General features: G+C 41.0%; 1 protein-coding gene and 1 non-coding gene across 2 annotated transcripts; one reads left to right on the plus strand and one right to left on the minus strand.

The window, feature by feature from the left end:
* The first annotated feature begins 1,419 nt into the window (after positions 1 to 1,419).
* On the plus strand, positions 1,420 to 22,676 carry LOC112257662 (zinc finger MYM-type protein 3). Its single transcript, XM_024431414.2, has 25 exons — positions 1,420 to 1,532; positions 2,443 to 3,518; positions 3,773 to 3,831; positions 3,918 to 3,984; positions 4,112 to 4,496; positions 4,581 to 4,761; positions 9,791 to 10,003; positions 10,107 to 10,257; positions 10,378 to 10,490; positions 11,081 to 11,167; positions 11,352 to 11,502; positions 11,629 to 11,801; positions 12,141 to 12,306; positions 12,568 to 12,617; positions 12,839 to 12,995; positions 14,392 to 14,507; positions 14,711 to 14,858; positions 14,958 to 15,107; positions 16,896 to 16,996; positions 17,602 to 17,749; positions 17,981 to 18,120; positions 18,250 to 18,364; positions 18,444 to 18,701; positions 21,163 to 21,277; positions 21,445 to 22,676. Exons 2-25 carry the CDS (start codon positions 2,450 to 2,452, stop codon positions 21,629 to 21,631), a joined length of 4,500 nt encoding a protein of 1,499 aa, XP_024287182.1. The 5' UTR covers positions 1,420 to 1,532; positions 2,443 to 2,449; the 3' UTR covers positions 21,632 to 22,676.
* Positions 21,764 to 21,839, minus strand: trnav-uac. Its single transcript has one exon. It is a non-coding gene; the product is annotated as a tRNA-Val (tRNA).
* Positions 22,677 to 23,997: the final 1,321 nt, after the last annotated feature.

A 23,997-nucleotide genomic window follows, 5' to 3' on the forward strand; every position in this document is an offset into this window, starting at 1 on the left:
TGCCTATGACGCTCATCCATATATCGATATGTACATATTCTTATTCCATCCCTTTAGATTTGTGTGTATTAGGTAGTTGGGGAATTGTTAGATTACTTGTTAGATATTACTGCACTGTCGGAACTAGAAGCACAAGCATTTTGCTACACTCGCATCAACATCTGCTAACCATGTGTATGTGACCAATTTTTAAAAATTTGATTTGATTCTAGATACTGCATTATCCCCTTTTCCCATGTCGAGACTGCTGCTACATTTTTTGACAGGGTGGTTGTCAGCCTCTGCTACCAACACCCATGACTACTTAGCCTCCATAAGTCAGAATACTGGAAGTGCGTGAGAAAAGCTAATAGGTCTACAAAACTCTTCTAAAATCTCACTGACATGAAGATGACCCTAGGTACAGGACCAAATTACCATAGTCAGATAGGGCCTTTGCTAATTGTGATTGGCTCATTTGTTGTAGCGTAGAGAGCTCACGAGAAAGCTGTAGCTTGTGGATTTCCCTCCGTCGTCTCTTTCGACACCTGTTGTTGATTTAACATTGGTGGAAAAGAGAAAAGATTGGTTGAAAATGACATTAGTAGTAGCTTTCATGCTAATTTAAAAGGTGTTTACAGATGGTTCCAAGGATCCTGATAGTGGATACACGGGAGCAGGAGTTTACATTGCTGAATTTGATGTGCAGATATGTAGAAGACTAACAGATGGACTGTCTGTATACTCTGTCTGTATGCTGAACAGTTGGCAATGGTAGTTGCTCTCCAGTGGGTGAGGACACTCAACCTATTGGAATTGTATTATGCTCAGATTCTTTGTCTGTACTGTGTAGTTTATCCTCTGGTAACTTTAATATGAGTGATCTACTATTGGAGGCAATGACTCTATTAAGGAGACTTGAGAGCGTGGTTGTAGTAGTGTGTTTCTGCTGGGTCCAAGCCCATTCAGGTGTGAGAGGGAACGGACTTGTAGACCAAGTTGCCAAATGGGCTTTAAACTAGATATAATTTATATTTGTGCTATATTGGGTAGAGGCTAAGATCATTTTTATAGACGTGTAGAAGAGGTGGGACTCCCGAGCACTACGGTCGGTTTATATGCCCTTGCAAAGAAAGGTCAGTAGAACAAGATTCAAAAGGCGGGACAGGGTGGGGGTTTATTAGAAGTTAGTAGGGCTCTTTTTTTTCATGTTCTTAGGTTGGCATTTATATGCCCTCCAAAGAAAGGTCAGTGGAACACGATTCAAAAGGCTGGACGGGGATGGGGGTTTGTTAGAAGGGCTCTTTTTTTCATGTTCTTAGTAGTACATGATTAGGTAGGAGGGTTTCGTGTTTTTGTTTGTTTTCATCATTGGCCATTGTTTTTTGACAATACACTCCAGTACAGGAGGTGGCGCTATGCACTTCTAACGTCTGTTTGCAGACCGCCATAGAAGAAGAAGAAGTTGTAGCTTGAAACTAGCCACACACCGCAGTTTGGTGGTGGTTGCATGCAACATTTTAGCTAGCTACAGCAACATTTCATATTTTCAGGTAAATGCACCATACTTTGTAGAAGTCTATCATAATTTATGTTTGAATCATTAATATTATATTTTAATAAAGTTACTGTATTAGAATTAGTTAGCTAGTGATTTAGTTTGACTGCTAGTTTGCATAAGGCAACGTTAGCTTCGTAACGTTAGCTAGCAGATAGCGTATTGGAAGCTAGCTAGCTATTAGCTAACGTTAGCCAGTAACGTTATTAGCGGTCTCTTTGCAGAGTCATTAAACATTATACGCTTACCATGCAAGTAGCGAGTTATGTCTATTGTATAGATATTATTGAGATTCTATATATAATAATGGGCTAACATGTACCTATCTAGCTTTCCAGGTAGTTAGCTAAATAGCTAGCATTAGCTAGCTAGCATTCTAACTTGCAAAAATGGAGACGCCAGGTGAGGCGCGCCAAAAGGCAGCAACGTTGCCATAGCCAAACTAGCTAGTGGTTATTACTAGTTACCACAGCCACAGAGTCAAAATGGCTATATCGTAAAAAATAATGAAAACAAAAATGAACTTTTTGGGCTTAAATTAGGGTTAGGCATAAGGTTAGCAGTGTGGTTATGATTAGGTTTATAATCAGATTTTACGATAAATTGTATAAATAGGCGGGGTTTAGCCATAAATGTAATTATTCCATTGTGGCTGTGGTAACTAATGACAACTGCTAGCTAACGAGTACCAAACTTTGGATAAATTGACCTAGCTAGCTAACTAGATATATGCCTTCACTTGTGTGGTCTAGAATAGCGGATCCACAATAAACTAGCAACTTGTGGCTGTAATTTCTCAAACCTACCACCACATTTGATTTGACATGAGTACCAATCGGTTGCCATGTGAGACTGAAGCAAACCATTGTTTTTGTTGTTTCGTTTCTCTTAAATTGTGATGTTAGGTGCAGTATGGAACCCTCAGAGCATCCAGAAACCTCAGCCACTTTTCAAATGGCCAATGAGAATGTACATCTAGACCTGCTATCCACACAGACTGATATGGACCTGTTTTCTGGGCACACTGATATGGGCCTTCTGCCTGCTCAGACTGATGAAGGCCTACTGTCTGCACCGAGTGATATGGACCTGCTGCCTGCTCAGACTGATGTAGACCTACTGTCTGCACAGAATGATATGGACCTGCAGCCTGCACAGACTGATATGGAGGTGGCCTACTCTGGCTCACTGGGAACAGAGGGACACAGTGGGGAGCAGCAGGCCCTTGACGAGTTGACAACCTTTCTCACCCAATCTGAAAGAGAGAGGCTGAAAACTCAGGACAGTCTGAGCATCCTGGGGGACCCAGACTCACTGGAACTGTCCAAAGTCCAGGTGGAGGACTTTTACAGCCGCACAGTCCTTCCAGAACCATCAGACTTTCAGGAACCCTCAGTCTTTCCAATGCCCTCTGTCCTTCCAGAACCTTCCGTCCTTCCAGAATCCTCATACCTTCAAGAACCTTCAGGCTTCTCAGAATCCTCAGTCTATCCAGAACCCTCATACCTTTCAAAACCCTCAGGCTTTTCAGAGCCCTCAGGCCTGCCAGAACACTCAGACTTCCAAGAGCCCTCCGGTTCAGCCACAGGCCTCAGTCAGGATGAGTGGGGCAGGCAGGGTCACACAGAAGCCTGGTCAGAAATGGGAGCTGAGCCTGGAACAGACAGACTGGAGGTCACCGAGGGAACACCGACTGTAACTGGGACACAGATGCCAGGGACAGGAGAGGAGCAAATGGACATAGTGCATGAAGATCCCACTGCATCTGTTCAAGATGAAGTTGATCCAAATATGCCTTCTATAGTCAGCGTAGAGAGCTCACACTCTGAGGATGGTCCAGGCAAAGAGGAAGCCTTATCATTCTATGGATTGGTGCCAAAGGTAGAGGGCACAGCAGAGAAAAAGAGTGAGAAAGAACAGCCTGTGGGGGGCGGTATGTCCCCACTATCATCCTGGGCCCAGCCATTGACACCAGGTGAAGGTGTGTAGTAAGGAACTTTAGGTTTTTAGGCTCATAAGTTTATTAACTTATGTCACACATACATAGAAGTCTCAGTGCCACATAAATAGTTTGAGAAGGATAAAGGGAAATGCAAAACTTGATTTAGGCTTAATTACACATCTTTGAGAAACGATTAGCAATCACATCTTCAAATGGCCATGTCAGTTTACATATAGTCTGCATCTACTATGTCATGAACAGCCTTTAGTTACTGATGATCGATTGTGTTTCAGCTGAGGAACAACCTGAAACTGAGGTCGCCGTCGAAGATCCAAATGGTCAAAAGACTACGGTAAAAAAAAAAACTTTTCGTGAATTCTAGACATTTTCTGTCAAATTAAGTTAATTACTGTTAGTTACTCTTCTCATTTATTTTAGGGGAGAAAGAGAGGTCGTCCTAATCGTGGAGAAGTGAGGAAAAATGCGCAAAACATGTCTGATGGAGGTAAAACATATTTTGTGAATCTGCTTAGCTAATTCATTTTACCTCGGTCTCAACTATCATTATGTAGGACTATTTTTCCAATTATATGATTATCACGTTGATCTAAATGCGTTGTCTTCTGCTGCAGACCAGCTAACGGACAGTGGTTCTGACGATGCAGCTGATGATCCGAGGGACACAGACTTTGACCCCGCACGGTTTGGCCTCCGGCGCTCCACCAGGGTCTCCCAAAGGAGCCAGAGCACTCCGCCCCCCCGCCTCATTTCCCCGAAGTTGTCTGGTCCTGCCTCTACCCCTGCGTACACTCAGAGGTCTGGAGGACCCCCTCCACCCCGGCCGCCACCCCCTCGCCAGCCTACTAGGGTCCTCTGTGCCAACTGCAGTGGGATTCTGCAGAGCGGACAGACTGCCTACCAGCGCAGGGGTCAGCCTCAGCTCTTCTGCAGCTCCACCTGCCTTAACTCCTTTGGCAAGAAAGCCCCCAAGAAAAAGCCCTGTGCTTTCTGTAAAAGGTAAGTAAGTGTTAACGTTGTGCATCGTTTTGATCTCAACAATATTTGTGAAATTTACCGCAAGGTTTGTGTCTTCTATTTTAGGGACATGGGAAATAGAAAGGACACCATGCTTGCACAGGTTGGCCAGTCACAGTCCTTCCAAGAATTCTGCAATAGCACTTGTCTTTCCCTGTATGAGGCCCGGCTGGAGAAGGGCCCGACACAGCCCCCAAAACCAAGTGCCCCTGCCCAAAGATGCAGCGTGTGCAACCACATGCGTGAGGTACCAAAGCTTTCGCCATAACATTTTAGATGATGAGCTCCCAGCCATAGCATATCTCTTAGTTGTCAATCAAATCTATTTGGCGTCAGTCAAATGGGTGGGAAGGCAGGCAGGCAAGTTCCCATTCAGTTGTCAAAACGTGGGTTGGGACAAGCATGCGTTGGCAGGCAAGCTGCAGAATGGTGAGCAGGTTACTTTTTCCCCATCGTTTATCTGCAATTTTGACGGCCAACTACAAGCTGAAAAAGTTTGAGAGTTTATCTACTGTTCCCTCATTAGATTTTAGCTCATCTCGCTCTGGCTAACATTAGTTGTTGATCTGGTTGTTTTTGATGTACATAGGCACTTGAGGGGGAGAGAGCCTACCTTTTCATGGTTTGATCAATAGGGCTGTAAAGTTCACAAATGTAAGAGGACTCCCGTCATGTTTACATATTTGCTGAAATCCATTCAGGTGGCTTTTGGCGAAAGCTTTCTAATAAACTTAAGTCTCACTGTTGCTACTGCCTGTAAACACACAGTCCAGTTCAAAGTGAATGATGGCAGGCCCGCGTGGCAAATGGCTTATTTGCATATAGTCCTACTGTTGCGCTCATTGGCTATGGTGCACCAGTCTGTGTAGAGTTCAGTCCTGGACAATACATATATTTCTATTAGGTTTTATTTACTGCAATGTCTATTAATTGTCCAAACGCATGGCTGCTTTTTAATAAATAAATCAAGTGTATTTAACCTTTATTTAACTAGGCAAGTCTGTTAACCTTTCTAGCGCGCCCCTCGACAACATTCCGCTGAAAAGGCATCGCGCAAAATTCCAAAATATATTTTTTTAAATATGTAACTTTCATATATTAACTTGTTATGGCTGCAATCCCACTAACGGGATAAGTGTCATCAACAACCGCAGAATAGCATAGCGCTACATTCAATAAATATTACTACAAATATTTATATTCATGAAATCACAAGTGCAATATAGGAAAACACAGCTTAGCCTTTTGTTAATCCACCTGTCGTGTCAGATTTTGAAATTATGCTTTACAGCGAAAGCAATCCAAGCGTTTGTAAGTTTATCGATCGCACAACAAAACATTAAGTACACTTAGCATCAGGAAGCTTGGTCACGAAAATCATAAAAGCAATCAAATTAATCGTTTACCTTTGATCTTTGGATGTTTTCACTTAACGAGACTCCCAGTTATACAACAAATGTTCCTTTTGTTCCATAAAGATTATTTTTATATCCAAAATACCTCCGTTTTGTCGCGTTATGTTCAGAAATCCACAGGAAAGAGCGGTCACGACAACGCAGACGAAAATTCCAAATAGTTTCCATAATGTCCACAGAAACATGTCAAACGTTTTTTATAATCAATCCTCAGGTTGTTTTTAAAATATATAATCGATAATATATCAACCGCAAATGTCTTTCACAGTAGGAGAGGGAAAAGCAATACCTATCCAAACTCTGTTGCGCGAGCAAAACTCATATGACCACTTGACGCAATGTTATCGTTCTGGCTCATTTTTCATAATAAAAGCCTGAAACTATGTCTGAAGACTGACACCTTGAGGAAGCGATAGGAAAAGGAATCTGGTTCATATCCCTTTAAATCCAGCAAAGGGAGGCTATGGAACATGGAGTTTTCAAAATAGAAGCCACTTCCTGTTTTGATTTTCCTCAGGATTTCACCTGCAATATCAGTTCTGTTATACTCACAGACAATATTTTGACAGTTTTGGAAACTTTAGTGTTTTCTATCCAATACTAATAATAATATGCATATATTAGCAACTGAGATTGAGGAACTGGCCATTTACAATGGGCACCTTTTCATCTAAGCTACTCAATACTGCCCCTGGAGCCATAAAAAGTTTTAACAAGTCCAAGACAGCAAATGAAAGATAAACATCTTGTTAATCTACCCATCGTGTCCGATTTAAAAAATGCTTTACATCTAAAGCACAGCATATGATTATGTTAGATCACCGCCAAGTTGAAAAACACACAGCCATTTTTCCAGCCAAAGATAGGAGTCACAAAAAGCAGAAATATAGATAAAATGAATCACTAACTTTTGATGATCTTCATCAGATGACACTCATAGGACATCATGTTACACAATATATTTATGTTTTGTTCGATAATGTGCATATTTATATCCAAAACTCTGTTTACATTGGCGCCTTACGTGCAGTAATGTTTTGATTCCAAAACATCTGGTGATTTTGCAGAAAATCTCATAATAAACATTGATAAAATATACTAGTGTTTTTAACAGAATTAAAGATAGACTTCTTCTTAATACAACTGCGGTGTCAGATTTAAAAAAAACTTTACGGAAAAAGCATAATCTGAGAACGGAGCTCAGAACCCAAAACAGCCAGAGGAATATCCGCCATTTTGGAATCAACAAAGTTAGAAACAACACCATAAATATTCACGTACCTTTGATGATCTTCATCAGAAGGCACTCCCAGGAATCCCAGTTCGACAATAAATGACTGATTTGTTCCATAAAGTTCCATCATTTGTGTCCAAATAGCCACTTCTTGTTAGCGTGTTCAGCCCAGTAATCCATCTTCATGAGGCGCAGGAACTTCATCCATACAAACTCGAAAGGTTCCGTTACAGTTCTTTAGAAACATGTCAAACGATGTATGGAATCAATCGTTAGGATGTTTTTAACATTAAACATCAATAATGTTCCAACCGGAGAATTCCTTTGTCTTCAGGAAAGCACTGGAATGAGAGGTAACGCTGTCGGGAGCTCTCGTCATGAGACCAAGGCTCTCTGCCAGACCACTGACTCAAACAGGTCTCATGAGCCCCTCCTTTTATAGTAGAAGTCTCATTCAAGTTTCAAAAGACTGTTGACATCTAGTGGAAGCCCTAGGAAGTGCAACCTCATCCATATCTCAATGTGTATTCGGTAGGCCAAGCTTTGAAAAACTACAAACCTCAGATGTCCCACTTCCTGGTTGAATTTTTCTCAGGTTTTCGCCTGCCATATGAGTTCTATTATACTCACGGACATCATTCAAACAGTTTTAGAAACTTCAGTGTTTTCTATCCAATACTAATAATAATATGCATATATTAGCATCTGGGACAGAGTAGGAGGCAGTTCACTCTGGGCACTCTATTCATCCAAAAGTGAAAATGCTGCCCCCTATCCCAAAAAGGTTAAGAACAAATTCTTATTTACAACTACGGCCAAACCCGGATGATGTTGGGCCAATTGTGCGCCACTCTATGGAACTCCCAATCACGATATTATTCAGCCTGGATTCGAATCAGGGACTGTAGTGACGCCTCTTGCACTGAGATGCAGTGCCTTAGACCGCTGCACCACCCTGGAGCCCATATTACTTTGGAATATTCACAAACAACATTAATAAAAACAATGTTTTAAAATGTGAAAATGACCATATCTGAGTAGTCAAACCAAAGTTTATTTGTCTTGTGTGCCGAATACAACAGATGTAGACCTTATAGTGAAATGCTTACTTACAGGCTCTAACCAACTGTGCAAAAAAGGTATTACGTGAACAATAGGTAAGTAAAGAAATAAAAACAACAGTAAAAATAACAGTAGCGAGTCTATATACAGTAGCAAGTCTAGAACAGTAGTGAGGCTATGTACAGGCACCGGTTAGTTGGGCTGATTGAGGTAGTATGTACATGTATATATGGTTAAAGTGATTATGCATATATGAGTAACAGTAGCGTAAAAGGGTGGCGGGACACAATGCAGAGAGCTCGGTCAGCCAATGTGCGAGGGCACTGGTTGGTCCGGCCAATTGAGGTAGTATGTATATGAATGGATAATTAGTGACTATGCATATATGATAAACAGAGTAGCAGCAGTGTAAAAGAAGGGTTGGTGGGGGGCACACAATGCAAATAGATGGGGTAGACTATGGATTACCTGTTCAGGAGTCTCATGGCTTGGGGGTAAAACTGTTGAGAAGCCCTTTTGTCCTAGATTAGTAGCTTTGTATTCTTTCTGGGTGTGTGTATGAACAGATTTTAATATGATTTGATGTTGCTAAAACGCTGTCAGTTCCATTTAAATAGACCGACAAGAGTTCCAAACCTCTCTGCCGAAACCAGTTAGTTTTCAGTTTTCCCGTCCCACTCAGACCACTCTCAGACAGTCCTATCATAATTTTTGCTTGACTATTTTATTTGCAAACAATCAGTAAGCTACTTAATTGTTACATGAAAATGATTTGATATTGAGATAGAAATGGTGGCATTGGACCTTTAACACAGTATGACTACACTTCCACAATGCTTTGCTTATGGTTTAAAATGCTGTAGGCATTTTTGTTAGTCATACATTATATTGAAGCTATTTTAAAGACTGCAGCGTCTACTCTAGCAACAGGTCAACATTTTATGCTTACCTTGAAAAGCTGGCATAAGCCTTACTTGTTCTGATTTGAGTTTCCCCCACCATGTGTTAGTCATTTGTCAATTTGTACAATAAAATGTATTAAAAATAAGTAGGCACTTTTTAATGCCAAGCACTGCAAAACCACACAATAATGTGATTATGGTATACCTTCTTTAAAGTTGTCTTTCTGTTGGAAATGCTGGTTCGAGGTCTGATCAGCACGCTTCAATTCAAGCTCAGTCAATGTAGTGTATGTGAAGTGTTTGTCATGTCATGGGCTTTTCCCAGATGTAGTGACAAAGAATACTTAAACCCTAGTGACACACATTCCACTGTCACCTCATGTTGATATTTCATAATTGAAAAGATTTTGTGTGTAACTGGATCTATGCTGGGATTATGGAGTCTGCATGAGGCAGGAATTCTGACAACCTTTGAAATCAATATTGACAAGTTTATGCTGCTATTGAGTCTTTGTATGCTATGAGCAGGCAGCAGAATAAATTATAACCAACTACAAGATTTTGGTCGACTAATGGGAAATGAAAAAGGGTGGCATTATTTGAAGTTAGGATTGATAGAATTCAGCCTCGAGTTTCTTACCTTCCTTCCCTCTTCTGCCTCAGATCAACCATGAGGTAACCATGGGCAACATGATTCACCTGATGTGCAGCGATGCCTGCTTCAACCGTTTCCGCGCCACCAAGGGCTTGAAGACCAGCTGTTGTGACGCGTGTGGCACCTACATCAACACCTTCACCTCCCGGGCTGAGTACCTACTGCATGAGGGCCAACAGAGGAGGTTCTGCAACTCCTCCTGTCTCAGGCTGTATAAGATGGTGGGTGCTTATCTCTTCTTGAATGTACAGTCCTGTACTATTGAGTGATACGAGAGTGATTTGTCTGCTTTGTGTTTAATCAAAGTGTCGTCTTTGATTTCAGAAAAACACTAAGGTGCTCTCGTGCCAGTGGTGTAGGACTCTGTGTAAGAATTTTGACATGCTGTCGAAAGTGGATCAGTATGGCAAGACCAGACATTTCTGTTCTTTGTGCTGTATCGCCTCACATAAAGTTAAAACTTCTGGGGACACAGGTACATTCTACTCTCCTTGTTTACTACTGTATTAATTCACCTTTGCTCAATCTGAATGTATTAACGTGATGTCTGACTGTGAATGGCTTTTCACTATTATTACATCTGCTTCTTTTCCAGTGCCCAGTGAAGCCTGCAGTTCCTGCAAAAGAAGCCCCTCTGAACCTTACTACTGTAAAACAAACGAGGCCGTGTACGTCTTCTGTAGCCCTAGCTGTTGGAGCAAATTTCAGGTTGGATAAATCCATACCCTTAATATAGTTTGGACAACACTACAACCTACAGATGCATTGTCCAGTATTTAGTCACAACATGGTCTGCCAGATGTTTATATAACACTTTATTTTGTGTTAAATGTAAATTTGAGTACCTCAGTTGTTCAACCAAATAAATTAGTGATGGATTCTGAAAGTGAAAAAAGGGAACCGTTAATATTTACAGTGTGATGCACAGGCTTGGCCGTGGGTGCCCGTTAAGCAGAAAATGCTAGTTAAAATGCAGACCAAGCAGCTGCAGTGGGGAGTTCAGCCTCACTTCTGGAGCCCGTTAAAATAAAAACTCATCATTAAGCTCTTTAGTGTGGAGAGGGTCACCCTTTGAAAGCTTTTGCCTTTATTCTACCGAAGAACCTATGAATTAGGGCTTGGTCTGTTTCTGCAAAAACCTTGCAATAAAATGTCTGAGAATGGGCTGAGACATTCTTGAGTCCCTCTTTGATACTAGTTCTGTGGGGTTGCTTGTTGTTTTTTTGCCTTGGCTTAATGTTTGCTGCTCATTCTCTTCTTGTTAAATCTCCAATTAAGAAATATACTCTTCTTCACAGAGCAACAGTCCCAATGGAGACCTCTACTTCAACTGTCTCTCTTGTCATAACATGTTCAGTGGGGTACCAGAAATCCTAGACTGGCAGGTAATCAAAATGTGCATTTTACATACATTGTGCCAAAAAAGTGGTTTAGTGAAAACTGTTATTTTTTTCAAGACTACTTCAAGAAGTACATCCACGATTCTGTGTAGTCCTGTATGGCTCAGTTGGTAGATAATGGCGCTTGTTACACCAGGCTTGAATATATTATTATTTTGCTTGCTTTCAGGACTCAATATATCAGTTCTGCTGTAAGGAGTGCTGTGAGGACTACAAGCGTCTGAATGGTGTGGTTTCCGTGTGTGAGCACTGCAACCAAGAGAAACTGCTGCATAAGAAGATAAAGTTCTCTGGGGTGGAAAAAACCTTCTGCAGTGACGGTTAGGATGATGCATGCATTTCTGTGCTCATTTTTATATTCAATAGATTGTCGATTTACATGGAAACACTTTACTGTGTCTCTAGGCAGAGACTTATGTTTTTTTGTTGTCTCTTTTTTTACCAAGGTTGCATTCTACTGTACAAGCAAGACTTTGCTCAACAACTGGGCCTGTGCTGTATAACCTGTACATACTGTTCTCAGACCTGCTCACGGGCGGTCACAGAGGAACAGGATGGCAACACATGGGACTTCTGCAGCGAAGATTGTAAAAGCAAATACCTCCTGTGGTACCTGAAAGTATGTCCGAACAATAACAATGCCTTATTTACACCATGACCATATGACTGACCCTGAGAAGTTTTAAATGGCTGCCGGTACACAGGCTGCATTCAGTTCACCCTCTTTTCACTGTGCATTGTCTGTTGTACGGTAATATAGACACTTTTTGTTTGAGGAATGATAGCTTCAGAATGTATGGGCTAAACTAGCACAATATTGTCATCATGACAGAATGAATCCAGAATGTGCATGATTTGCGATCGAATTGTGTTAGCAGTGTCCTCTGTTACCAGGCTACAATGTATGTGCTGTATGTATGGTTTTTGTGTGTGTTTTGAGCTGTGTGTGTTCTTTTAGGAAGCACAGTGCCATGCCTGCAAGCGGCAGGGGGAGCTCCTGGAGACCATCCACTGGAGGGGAGAGATCAAACACTACTGTGACCAGCCGTGCCTCCTACGCTTCTATAGCCAACAGAACCAGCCCAACCTAGACACCAAGCAGGGCCCTGGGAGCCTGCTCAGCAGTGCGTTTGCTTCACATATACCAACACATGCAAACACAACACCCATACTGTATTTATCATAAACCCAGTCCATACATGGGAATTGTTTTTTCTAAGTATGCTGTGTTGTAATATAGTTGTTTGTTTGATTTTCACTGTTTGACATAATGTTACAAAGTTACTGCTATTGTTTTTGTGATTTCCCTAAAATCTGTAAAATGTAAACACATGTTCGTCTCAGTAATTCGCTGTTAAACTTGTATATGTTTACTGGACTTACAGCTCATTCCCCAGAGTCTACACCTCCCCCTGCAGCTATAAAGACAAATGAAGTAAGTGTGCTTTTTGACTTGCTGCTCCAAAAGTTGGGGGGAAATGCTACCGAAAGGACACAAAAATAAATTTGAGCTTGGCTTTTACCACGCATACAAATGTATTCTCTGCTTGAAAAAAAACGTGATTGGATTTTGAAATAAAGCAAAGAGCTACTTTTCTCAAATTTCTGCTGAGTGAACATCCAAACATTTATTTATGTCAATGTTTGTTATTTCAGGCCACAGGAAGAGGCCTGAAGAGGACTGTAGCCAAGCCTGCTCCTCCCTTCACTCTACCTCTCTCCCAAAGGAACAAATCCTCCATGTGTAAACCCATGATGGCCACTACTGGTGTTGCATGTAAACCTGAGATGAAGTCCCAGAGTTGCCAGACAGGTAATGGCGAATGTAATCCCATGTCCCTTTCTGTAGACTGGTTGGCTGACAAAATAACGAAAATGATGCGCATTAATCAATGATTCTGAATGGTCAGCTAGCAACAATGACAGGAAGATGCCAAGTGGTGAATCGCAGGTGGTTCGTTTCAGCCCATTGTAGACTATATGACCAAAAGTATGTGGACACTTCCTCGTCAAACATGTCATTCCAAAATGATGTGAATTAATATGGAGTTGGTCCCCCATTTGCTGCTATAACATCCTCCACTCTTCTGGGAAAGCTTTTCACTAGATATTGGAACATTGCTGCGGGGACTTGCTTCCATTTAGCCACAAGAGCATTGGTGAGGCCGGGCAGTGATGTTGGGCGATTAGGCCTGATTTGCAGTCGGCATTTCAATTCATCCCAAAGGTGTTCGATGGGATTGAGGTCAGGGCTCTGTGCAGGCCAGTCAAGTTCTTCCACACTGATCTCAAGACACCATTTCTGTATGGACCTCACTTGGTACATGGGGGCATTGTCATGCTGAAACAGGAAATGGGGGCCGGTTGCAGACGATTTTTACGTGCTTCAGCACTCGGCAGTCTCGTTCTGTGAGCTTGTGCGGCCTACCACTTCGCAGCTGAGCCGTTTTTTCTCCAAGACATTTCCACTTCACACTTATAGTTGCCCGGGGAAGCTCTAGCAGGGCAGAAATTTGACGGACTGACTTGTTGGAAAGGTAGCATCCTATGTTGTTGCCATGTTGAAAGTCACTGAGCTCTTCAGTAAGGCGATTCTACTGCCAATGTTTGTCTATGGAGTTTGCATGGCTGGGTGCTCGATTTTATACACTTGTCAGCAATGGGTGTGCCTGAAATAGCCAAATCCACTAATTTAAAGGGGTGTCCACATACTTTTGTTTGTGTGTATATATATATATATATATATCTTATTGATACCATGTCTTATTTTGACTATCGTGTCTAATTTAATTCTAGCTAGCTAACCAACATTTAACGATGTAGTTGAGACTGCTCATTGTATGTTTTCAATTAATGTATGTTTTCTATAAACATTTAGAGACTAAATATAGTTTACATAGTCAACATTCTAAGCCAACCCTGTCTGTTTTGCCCCTTAGTTGCTCACACAACAACCAACCCATCTATGGGACTCACTAACACTGTATTTAATATTTAAGATCATTCTTTTAAGAATCAATAGGTGTATATATCATTAATTTATAAGTCCAAAAATGGATATTGCAGCTAAGGATTCTAGCTTTAAACATAACCTCCCTATGCATATGCTAAGAGCTTTATGTTAAATCAGGCCAACAATTATATATTTTATTAGCAATTGCAAAAAAAGCACCTTCATGGTTTTAATAAATGTTGTCTGGTTGTTTCAGATGATTTCTTGCAGTCCCCACCTGTGGTGTTGCCAGTCCCTGTACCTGTGTTTGTTCCTGTACCTTTGAATATGTACTCTCAGTACACTCCCATACCAATGGCCCTGCCTCTGCCGGTGAGTTGGTTTTGTCTAGGTCCTGTTGTGTATTGTGCAAAATTTGCTCTAGGCTTATCGTCATTAATTTAGAGTCTAGAGTAACTCTTTGTTTCCAGCCAAACGTGTTCCTTATGGGTGCCTACACACAGCTGCAATCTGTGGTTCTCTAGAGTGACTGTCCTATTTGTCTGCTTATTGTTTTTCTCTTTATTCTCTGTCAGATCCCTGTCCCCATGTTCCTACCCGTCACACTGGATCATATCGATAAACTTGTGGAATACATAAATGACCTGAAACTCCAGATCCCGTCTGATCCACTGGAGGCTGACATTCTGGCCATGGCAGACATGATAGCAGAGGAAAATAAAGGCAAGGGTTCCTCCGGATCTCTCTCTACTTAGTCAACTTGCCATTGATGTTCTAGATATAATTATTGTAACTATATGGTGGTTATATGTGTTTATTTAGATCTGGACAGTGATCAGAAAGCAGGCCCGTTGCTGAGGGACTGCACCTTATTTGATTCTTCATCCCAAGATGACATCCTCTCCATGGCCGTCAATATGGCTGATGTACTGACTGAGCCAGGTCAAGACCCAGTAGATGAGCTCACCAAAGGCAGGTTCAAGCTTTATAATATGTCATGTCTAATGCAGGGGTCTCCAACAGGTTAGTAGCTCGCCAAACAATTCTGAAAGTACATGCATTTTTACATGCATGTTCCACCGCAAACTGTCATAAATAAATCTCCCAAGTTTCAGACGCCGCAAGCTCCTTGCTACTATCTAAGCAATGCAACATTGACATTATCCCACCCCTGGTTAGCAACTATTGGCTTAAAAAGACAAACCTAACACAATATCTGCCAATTCATTTCCAGTAATATTTCCCCTGTCTGTGTGGTGCGCAAGCTTGTCTATCACTCTGTGTGTAGCCAGTTGATGTGATACCATCTACTGGGTTGAAAGAAATACTTTCCCCAGAACCTTCTCAATTAAATGTTAACTGCAAAGCAGGTTTACCTGGCAGAAGTATTTCATGAGTTAGTATACCATTTGTTATTTGCCAACTTTGCCATGAAATGAGCAGCAGCGGTACAGAACCATCCTAGACGGCACATTCCTCACTCGCAATTAAAGGCCCAGATGCTCAATTAAAGGGCCATTGCACTCAATCCAAATGTATTACTTTTCATCCAGACCTAAATTTTTTATTTTGGTTTGATTTAAGCATTGACATGGACTCCGAACATCCAATGTCATTGTTTTCTATGAACAATTGTAATTTTGAGATTTAAAAATATATAAAACCAGAAAAAATAAAACCAAGAACATAATTTGGGAAAATATAAAACAGAATTTGGGGTGGGGGTCACAGATTTGATAGGGCCCCACTTAGTGTTTTATTAAATCCTTAAGTAATCTAAGTAACACAACAAAAACATACAAATCTGTCAGTTTAAGCTAGATATGTTTTTTTTTTTAATGTTTTACATGGGTTTTATCTTAATCCACTGCAGTCACACATTTCGGACTTTCTGCATCCGCGGTGAAAGGTGGCCAAGCTACATCGGTGTTTGTCAAACCATGAGACGAAAACGTCTGTAAGGTCCAAACGGTTTGGCCTAGAAAACTAATATGACCACTCTATGGAAAGATGAGACTCACAAACACGATGGTCTTCTCCATTTTGCTTGAAGTCGGTAATGCTGATGTGCCAACTTCTGTCTGTCGTGTCAACCGTTTTGGCTAAAAACTAATATGACCCCACTGTGGAAAGGGGAGACTCATGAACACGATGGTGGCTGACGGCAACCCATACAAATTAAAGGAAGTTTGGAGGTAATTTTGTGCCAACAAAAACCAGGGGTTAGTTATGTGTCCAAAAACCATATTTCCTGAGGTTTCTTATCTCCTAGATATAGGACAGACACTTCAAAACCTTAATCATTATTTTTTTACTCTCTTTTTTTTGTTGTTGCTATTTTTGAATGTGTTATTCGATTCATTTCTGTGGGCTGTAGTAGTAAAGGCCAAATTCTATATTTTATCAATGTTTTTTTCATCCCTAAAGGGGTCTCAAAATTCCAAATCCAAATAGATAAATGATTCATATTCCATGTTAGCTTAGTAGAAATGCCCCCAACGACTTACAGGACCTGGGGAAGAGTTGCAGGGGAAAAGAGAAGAACATTGTGCCTATTTGAATGCTATAAAACAAAAAGTAGTAGCTCGCGAGATGTTTCGTTTTTTAAAAGTTCTAATGCGGTAAAAGGTTGGAGACCCCTGGTCTGATTAGTTTGCTTTGCTGCCTGAGATGTGTAAACGTACACTATAATTGCACACACTCTGTCAACAGTCTATGATATATATATATTTTGTGTCCATTCTCATTTGTGTTCTTTAGCTTCCCTGGACCTGAACCCCAATGTTGATTTCCTCTTTGACTGTGGGATGCCGCCTCATGCTACTTCAGCAGAGCAGAGCGCCGATGTCACTGTTCAGAAGGTATAAATAAACACAGCCTATAATACAAGTGTATTTTGTCTGTTGTTTTCTAGACCTTGCAATGTCTATCATTTTGTATTGGATGAAATAGTGTCATAAACGTTCAACTTATTTGAGAGACGCAGTGGAATCGCATAGGATGCTGGGCATCAGGAAAAAGCTGGCACCAACATGAGATGTCTTGGTGTCAGACTTACTGGGGAAAAGTGCTCATGTTCTGCATACTTAGACAGCTGCAAGAGGGTCCCAAAGGTGAAATGTCTGAATAACAAATATATCCCTGGCGGAAGGCAGGCAGGCAGGCATGGTCCCCAACATGCAGCTCATGTAACATAAGGCAACAGTCACAAAACCTACCAGATGGACTGTTTACCAATGAACAGTGTCCATAAAACAAGAGAGTATTTGACATATATACTGAAATGTTTACTTTTGCGCTTTGGCAGTCTCTTGGACCAGACAAATTCTTAATGATCAATGCACGTGTAGAATTTATGTAATGGGTGCACTCGGAAGAGAATATGAGTAACTAACTAACCAACTACAGTAGCTACCCCTTAACAGGTCATAGCAGTGTGATGTCTAATATAGGCTTTGTGTCACAGGGACCCAAGCGTCAGGCCATGTCAGAGATGACCCTACACGATCCCCTGGACAGTCAGCCTCTCGGCGCTGGTTTGAACAGCTCCCTTGGGGTTAAAGCCTGGAGGTCATGGGCCCAAAGCAAGCACTCGGACACTGACTACAGAAAACGTAGGATATCTCTTGACTGGAACTTTAAATGTACCTGTCTTTGATAGCTCTGCTTTGAGTTTGATAGATCTCCTGTGAGTAAAATGGGCTGTAATGTTTCAATGTAATCATCACAAGCATTTCGCTACACTCGCATTAACATCTGCTAACCATGTGTATGTGACAAATAAAATTTGATTTGATTTTGATTTAATCCTGATAATAAAGTGCCTGTAATTTTCTCCCTTATAGAGAAACCATTAGACCTTCTCGTGTGTAGTCCTGAGGAACTGAACCATGGCCTGTCGCAGTTTGTCCAAGACATTGTTCATCCTAGAGGGCCGTGCTACAAACCTGACAGTGTATTTTACCTCTGTCTTGGGATTCAACAGGTCTTGTAGTTCATATTTGCAATTTGTGGAAGAGGGGCTTATTCAAATCTTACATGATTTAATTTTTTTATTATACAGTGTTCAACTAAAACATTTGAGCACAGTGGTCTTGTCTTGTATATTTTCCAGTATCTCCTTGAAAACAACCGGATGGTGAATATATTCACAGACCAGTTATATGTCACCTTTGCTGAGGAGCTGAATAAGATTGTCAGCCAATGGCTGCCTTCCATGTCACCTAATGGTGAGTTCATATTTCTATTTTATTTTCACACATTTTGTCTGTGTTGTATTTGGGGTGTAAGTAATGTGTTTGGGTGCAGGTGGTCTCGGTTCTCGTGTCCTGGAGGAGCACCTGTGGGAGTGTAAACAGCTGGGTGTGTACTCTCCCTTTGTCCTGCTCAACACTCTCATGTTCTTCAACACCAAATACTTTGGTCTGACCACCGTGGAGCAGCACCTCCAGCTCTCCTTCTCTACAGTCACGCGCCAGGCCAAGAGGAGGTCTACACCACATGGCATGGTCAAGTCGTCTAGTGTCTGCTACCACCCAAAATCACAACACAAGAGAACAAGTAAAGGTAAGAGTTTGTGTGACTAGCCAGGTTTCTATCTAATTGATATATGCAAATATTATAAAATCTGCATAAAGAAAATGTGCTTTTTCCCACCAGTGGTGTGTTTCCACCAAACAGACTTGTTGCAGATAAGTCAGTGTGTGTGTGTGATGGCGTAGTGGACACAACATACTTTTCCGCTTAAGTTTTCATGTACCGAATAAAAATCGAAAGTTCAATGTGTTTCCATTGCATTTTCAACTCTACTGATAGTTTTGTCACAAACTGTGCCTACTCTGGTCTTGGCACGTGTGCTGTAGCCAACAGCTCTCAGATACAGTGCGGGTAGGTTAGTCTACATGATGAGATTGCTATGGATAAGAGTGAGAATATTTGTCAAGCGGCAGTAAAGCATTGATCATCATGTCACCAGAATAAGACCCTCAATATTTATTAGAAAGGGGCATTAAGATCACCGTGCACTTTAACCACCCTGTAATAATTGATTTAATCTGTAGCCTAATAAACTGCATGCTTTCCCGAGTTGTAGTGAAAGGACCACACACCATATCATTGTGTGACTCTTAAGTTTACTTCTCTGTGATGGTTATGTCACTATTCACACATGAATGCGTTTCCACGGCCATTTCTCGCATAATTAATTATACCGACATTCAAAAGTTCCCACCGTGTCGAATGGACAAATTATCTGTCAGCATTTATAAAATTGTACCGAAACTACATGTCTCCATCACAGCTGTTGTGAATTTAAAAATTATGGTACAAGTCACAACAACATTGGTGTTAATTTGTCATTTTCATGTCTGAGATTTGATTTGGTATAAGAAAGCCCGGTGAATGAGAAGTGTTAATATGCTCCTTAGCCCAATGGATGATTGGCTAGTTGTCATTCCCAGTAACCAATGAGAGATTGTGTTGCTTTGGGTCATGGGTCATGACCCCAGCTTGGGGTGGGGGGAAGCAGGTCGCCTATCTTGAGTTGTACCACATTTCAGCTGAATGACAGGGGGCCTGACCAGGGCTAGGGTATGGAGTCATTTTACATGAATATCACCAACTAGGTGAAATTAAATCTTTGAGTTCATATTTAGAATGTTTGAAAGTCTAGTATAGTGTTATGAGGTCCAGTTTAGTGGTAAGAATGTATTTTCCAAAACATCCTAAAAATACTGTGCTTGTAGATATCATACGCTATTTCCAACAAAACATATTTTCAACTTCAGTAATTTATATAATTTGTATGTATGCATTGTAGGATCTTTGCCTTTATCTGCTGAGGAATGATGGTTGACATTTGTCTTAAACCCAGGTTATAAGAGTGGCTTTCTCTTATTATTAAATCCCCTTATCACTACAGTTTTTAAAAAATGCAATTAGATGGTGATGGGCAATTCTCTTAGGCAGGACCACCACTTCTAAACATGGTCTTGCTGACCTCAAAGAGCTTCCATTGAAAATAAACTGTTCAACTGTTCAACTGTCTTCCAGCGATCAAATAACATGGTGCTAATGAGTTGTACTGCTTGGAGACCAACTCCTGTGAAATTGTCCTTGTGCCAGTTGTTTATTTAAAACATATAGGTTAGCCTAGACCCACATCTCCATCCTACTCAGTGTTTTTCTGATTACTGGCATGTTCTGACTGAAACATAATCACGTGTTTTAACGTAGGTCTATTTTCAACTTGGCCTGACCATTCTCTGGATATCAGTGTCACTAGCTAGATTCCTCTGGCTTTGTAGGTCAGTTTGAAATGGATCAGTTTGGTACTACTTTGGTGGTTTTATGCTGATGTATAAAATTAAAAAGAGGATTTTAGTGTGACATTGTCACCTGTTGACAGTTGGTGTTCTATGAGTGATTGTCTTAACTATTCCAAATAACAGTGAGAGAGCTGTTGATGTAGGAGAAGGAAGTTGTTGCCCCCCCGGTTGGTCCATACTGCTATTCGCAGTGTGTCGGACAACTATTTATACCGCAGAGTGGAGTTGTTTGAAGAGCTGCTAAGCATGGGAGGTGTACCATGGTATGCGTCTTAGAACTGGCCCTGGCCATACACACTACAAACGCCAACCCCTGGCCTGCCACTGTTTGGGAAAACCAGGAAGCTAAAAGGAGCAACTCTTGAGTTGTGCAACATGATATACGAGTAGAGAATCACTGACTGAATGTCTGAAAAGTGTTTTAGATATAAATCAACGTTGGATGAAACATGTGGACTTGTGACCTTCATGACAGCCAAAAATACCTTTTTATGTAGGAAAGACCTTGTCCATTGCAAAATAATATTTATTTTAATAACCTTTTTATAGTATGACAGACAGTGACATGAAAAACTAAACTGTTCCCCATAACTGCTGGCGATCAGCTTAATCAGTTTAGCTTGGCACTAACTGTAGCCAAGTGTTAAAATAAACACCAAGGGAAGTGAAGTGAGCGTGTACTCTGTTCTGTTTACACACAGAGGGCGGCTTGGGAAAGAGGAAACGGGATGAGCCTTCTGAGCTGGAGCAACAAGAGAACCGGTTGAACCCTCTCAGATGCCCAGTCAAATTCTTTGAGTTCTACCTCTCCAAATGGTAAGCAATGTAGACTGGCCAGGTACGCACAATTGAAACGCCAGTTGAAGGACTATCCCTGGGTCTAATAGATTCTGAATGGGTTTGATACATTGCAATGAATAAATTAAACTGTATAGTTTCATTTGTTAGATTCACATATGGTGTTTGTCTTTGTGTTCCTACAGCTCAGATGGTGTGCGGAGCAGCTGCAGTGCGTTCTACCTGCAGCCAGAGAGCACATGTATGGCTGAGAGTCCTCGCTGGTATTCTGACATCCCCATGGACAAGGGCAGGCTGGGAATTATGCTCAACAGGATCCTGGCTGTCAAGGATGTCTATGATGAGCACCCGGGACAGGGAGACATGGACTGACAGCCACGCAACAAGTTTATATATTGATGCTGATGTGGAAGCCGCTAGCACAAGTTACTTTTTCCATTTTTTTTATTTAGTAATTTAGACGCTTTATCCAGAGCGACTTAGTGAGTGCATACCTTTTCGTACTGGTCCCCCGTGGAAATCGAACCCACAACCCTGGTGTTGTAAGCACCATGCTCTACCAACTGAGCCACACAGGACCCACAACCCTGGCATTGTCCTAACTACAATGCCTTTAGTTGTTCCATGGTTGTTATATCACCCCTACACAAATAGTTCATTGAGCATTTCCCCCATAGAATTACCATTGTAGCTAGATCTGTATAGAAACTATATTAGCACTGCCGTATACCACCCTCAGTTCAGATAATGTATTTGGAACGCTTAGGTACTTTGGGCATCGTCAAAGACAACTAGTTGAAAGGTCTGGTTTGTATTGGAAACCCATATATTTGTTTGTTATGAAGTGTGCAGAACAGCTGTATAAAAGTACTTTACTTTAGTTCATAAAACTATTTAATTGACACTGCATTTAACTCTCTATGCCAGCCTCACTGGATTTTGTTTCATTCAAAAGCTTAATGTTCATACACTGATAACATAAACAGTCATGTTCAACTTAAACACTTTAAATCTGTGTTTACCCTGTGGCCAGTGAGGTGGAAACCATTTATTGCTGCCGGAGATGTTCACATGTACAGTATCAAGAAACTCATAGTCATGGCAGACCTTTTACTTCATAGCTAATGTGTATATATATTGCCCTTCATCATTTCTTATTGTTACAATCATATAACCAACCGTTCATTAAACCACACAAAAGAAGCCTAACTTCATGATAGAAATCTTTTATTTTAAACTTTTTGATCCTGCTTAACTGTCTTTCATTTACAAACTTACGGTTTAATGCATTTTATGTCCTGAATGTCTTGAGAAAAGTTGATTATGTACTATAAAGTTTATTTTCTGTCTTTTTCTAATTGAAGGAATCAAGAATGAATGTCTTGTACAAATTCTTCATAAACAACAGTTCACTATTCATGGTTGTAAAATCAAATGCATGCTTTATCTTAACAGACAAATGTAAACTTTCTAGTGGGTAGTCTGTGCCAAAAGCATTACACAGACGAGCAATTGCTTTGGTATTATTTCCCGTCAGAATAATTGGCATATTATGGGTTCTTAAGGAAACAACTTGTTTTGGAACACTGAAATATTATACTGTGCATGGCAAATGTTTGGCTGATGAGAGGGAACCTCCAACAATTACTGTTTGCATACCCAAACTAACTCCTTTATGAAGATTTGTACTTCGATTGGCCTCTCTCTTTGCAATCAGACTCACTGGCAACCCTCTCCAGTTAGCATTATGGCACTTGTCCTTTACCTCTGGGAGTTGTGCAAGTCAGACTTGGGTCTCGTCGGTTGACCAAGGGATTGTTCTGTACAGTAACATAACTGAAGAAGAACAGGAGCCCACCTCTGTTTCTAGCACAACACATGGCATCTGACATCCTTTTCAGATGAGGTTACATTTTGAGGAGTGAAATGTTTCATGAGAATTAACTACCTTGAACAATTAAACAGAATGATCATATGCCTCTACAGAAGGTTTTTGTTACTGGCCCCTGACAAATGAGGTGAACTATCCTGTTTTTTAAGTCTGTTTTCACCCCTCAAATTCCCACTTTAGAAGGTTTCTTATTCACGTCAAATCTGGTATACAGTGGGGCAAAAAAGTATTTAGTCAGCCACCAATTGTGCAAGTTCTCCCACTTAAAAAGATGAGAGAGGCCTGTAATTTTCATCATAGGTAGTACACTTCAACTATGACAGACAAAATGAGAGAAGAAAAAATCCAGAAAATCACATTGTAGGATTTTTAATGAATTTATTTGCAAATTATGGTGGAAAATAAGTATTTGGTCAATAACAAAAGTTTATCTCAATAGGTCAAAAGTTTTCTGTAAGTCTTCACACACTGTTGCTGGTATTTTGGCCCATTCCTCCATGCAGATCTCCACTAGAGCAGTGATGTTTTGGGGCTGTTGCTGGGCAACACGGACTTTCAACTCCCTCCAAAGATTTTCTATGGGGTTGAGATCTGGAGACTGGCTAGGCCACTCCAGGACTTTGAAATGCTTCTTACGAAGCCACTCCTTTGTTGCCCGGGCGGTGTGTTTGGGATCATTGTCATGCTGATAGACCCAGCCACGTTTCATCTTCAATGCCCTTGCTGATGGAAGGAGGTTTTCACTCAAAATCTCACGATACATGGCCCCATTCATTCTTTCCTTTACACGGATCAGTCGTCCTGGTCCCTTTGCAGAAAAACAGCCCCAAAGCATGATTTTTCCACC

The sequence above is a fragment of the Oncorhynchus tshawytscha genome, linkage group LG09 (genome assembly GCF_018296145.1).
Source record: "Oncorhynchus tshawytscha isolate Ot180627B linkage group LG09, Otsh_v2.0, whole genome shotgun sequence".
Taxonomy (NCBI): domain Eukaryota; kingdom Metazoa; phylum Chordata; class Actinopteri; order Salmoniformes; family Salmonidae; genus Oncorhynchus; species Oncorhynchus tshawytscha.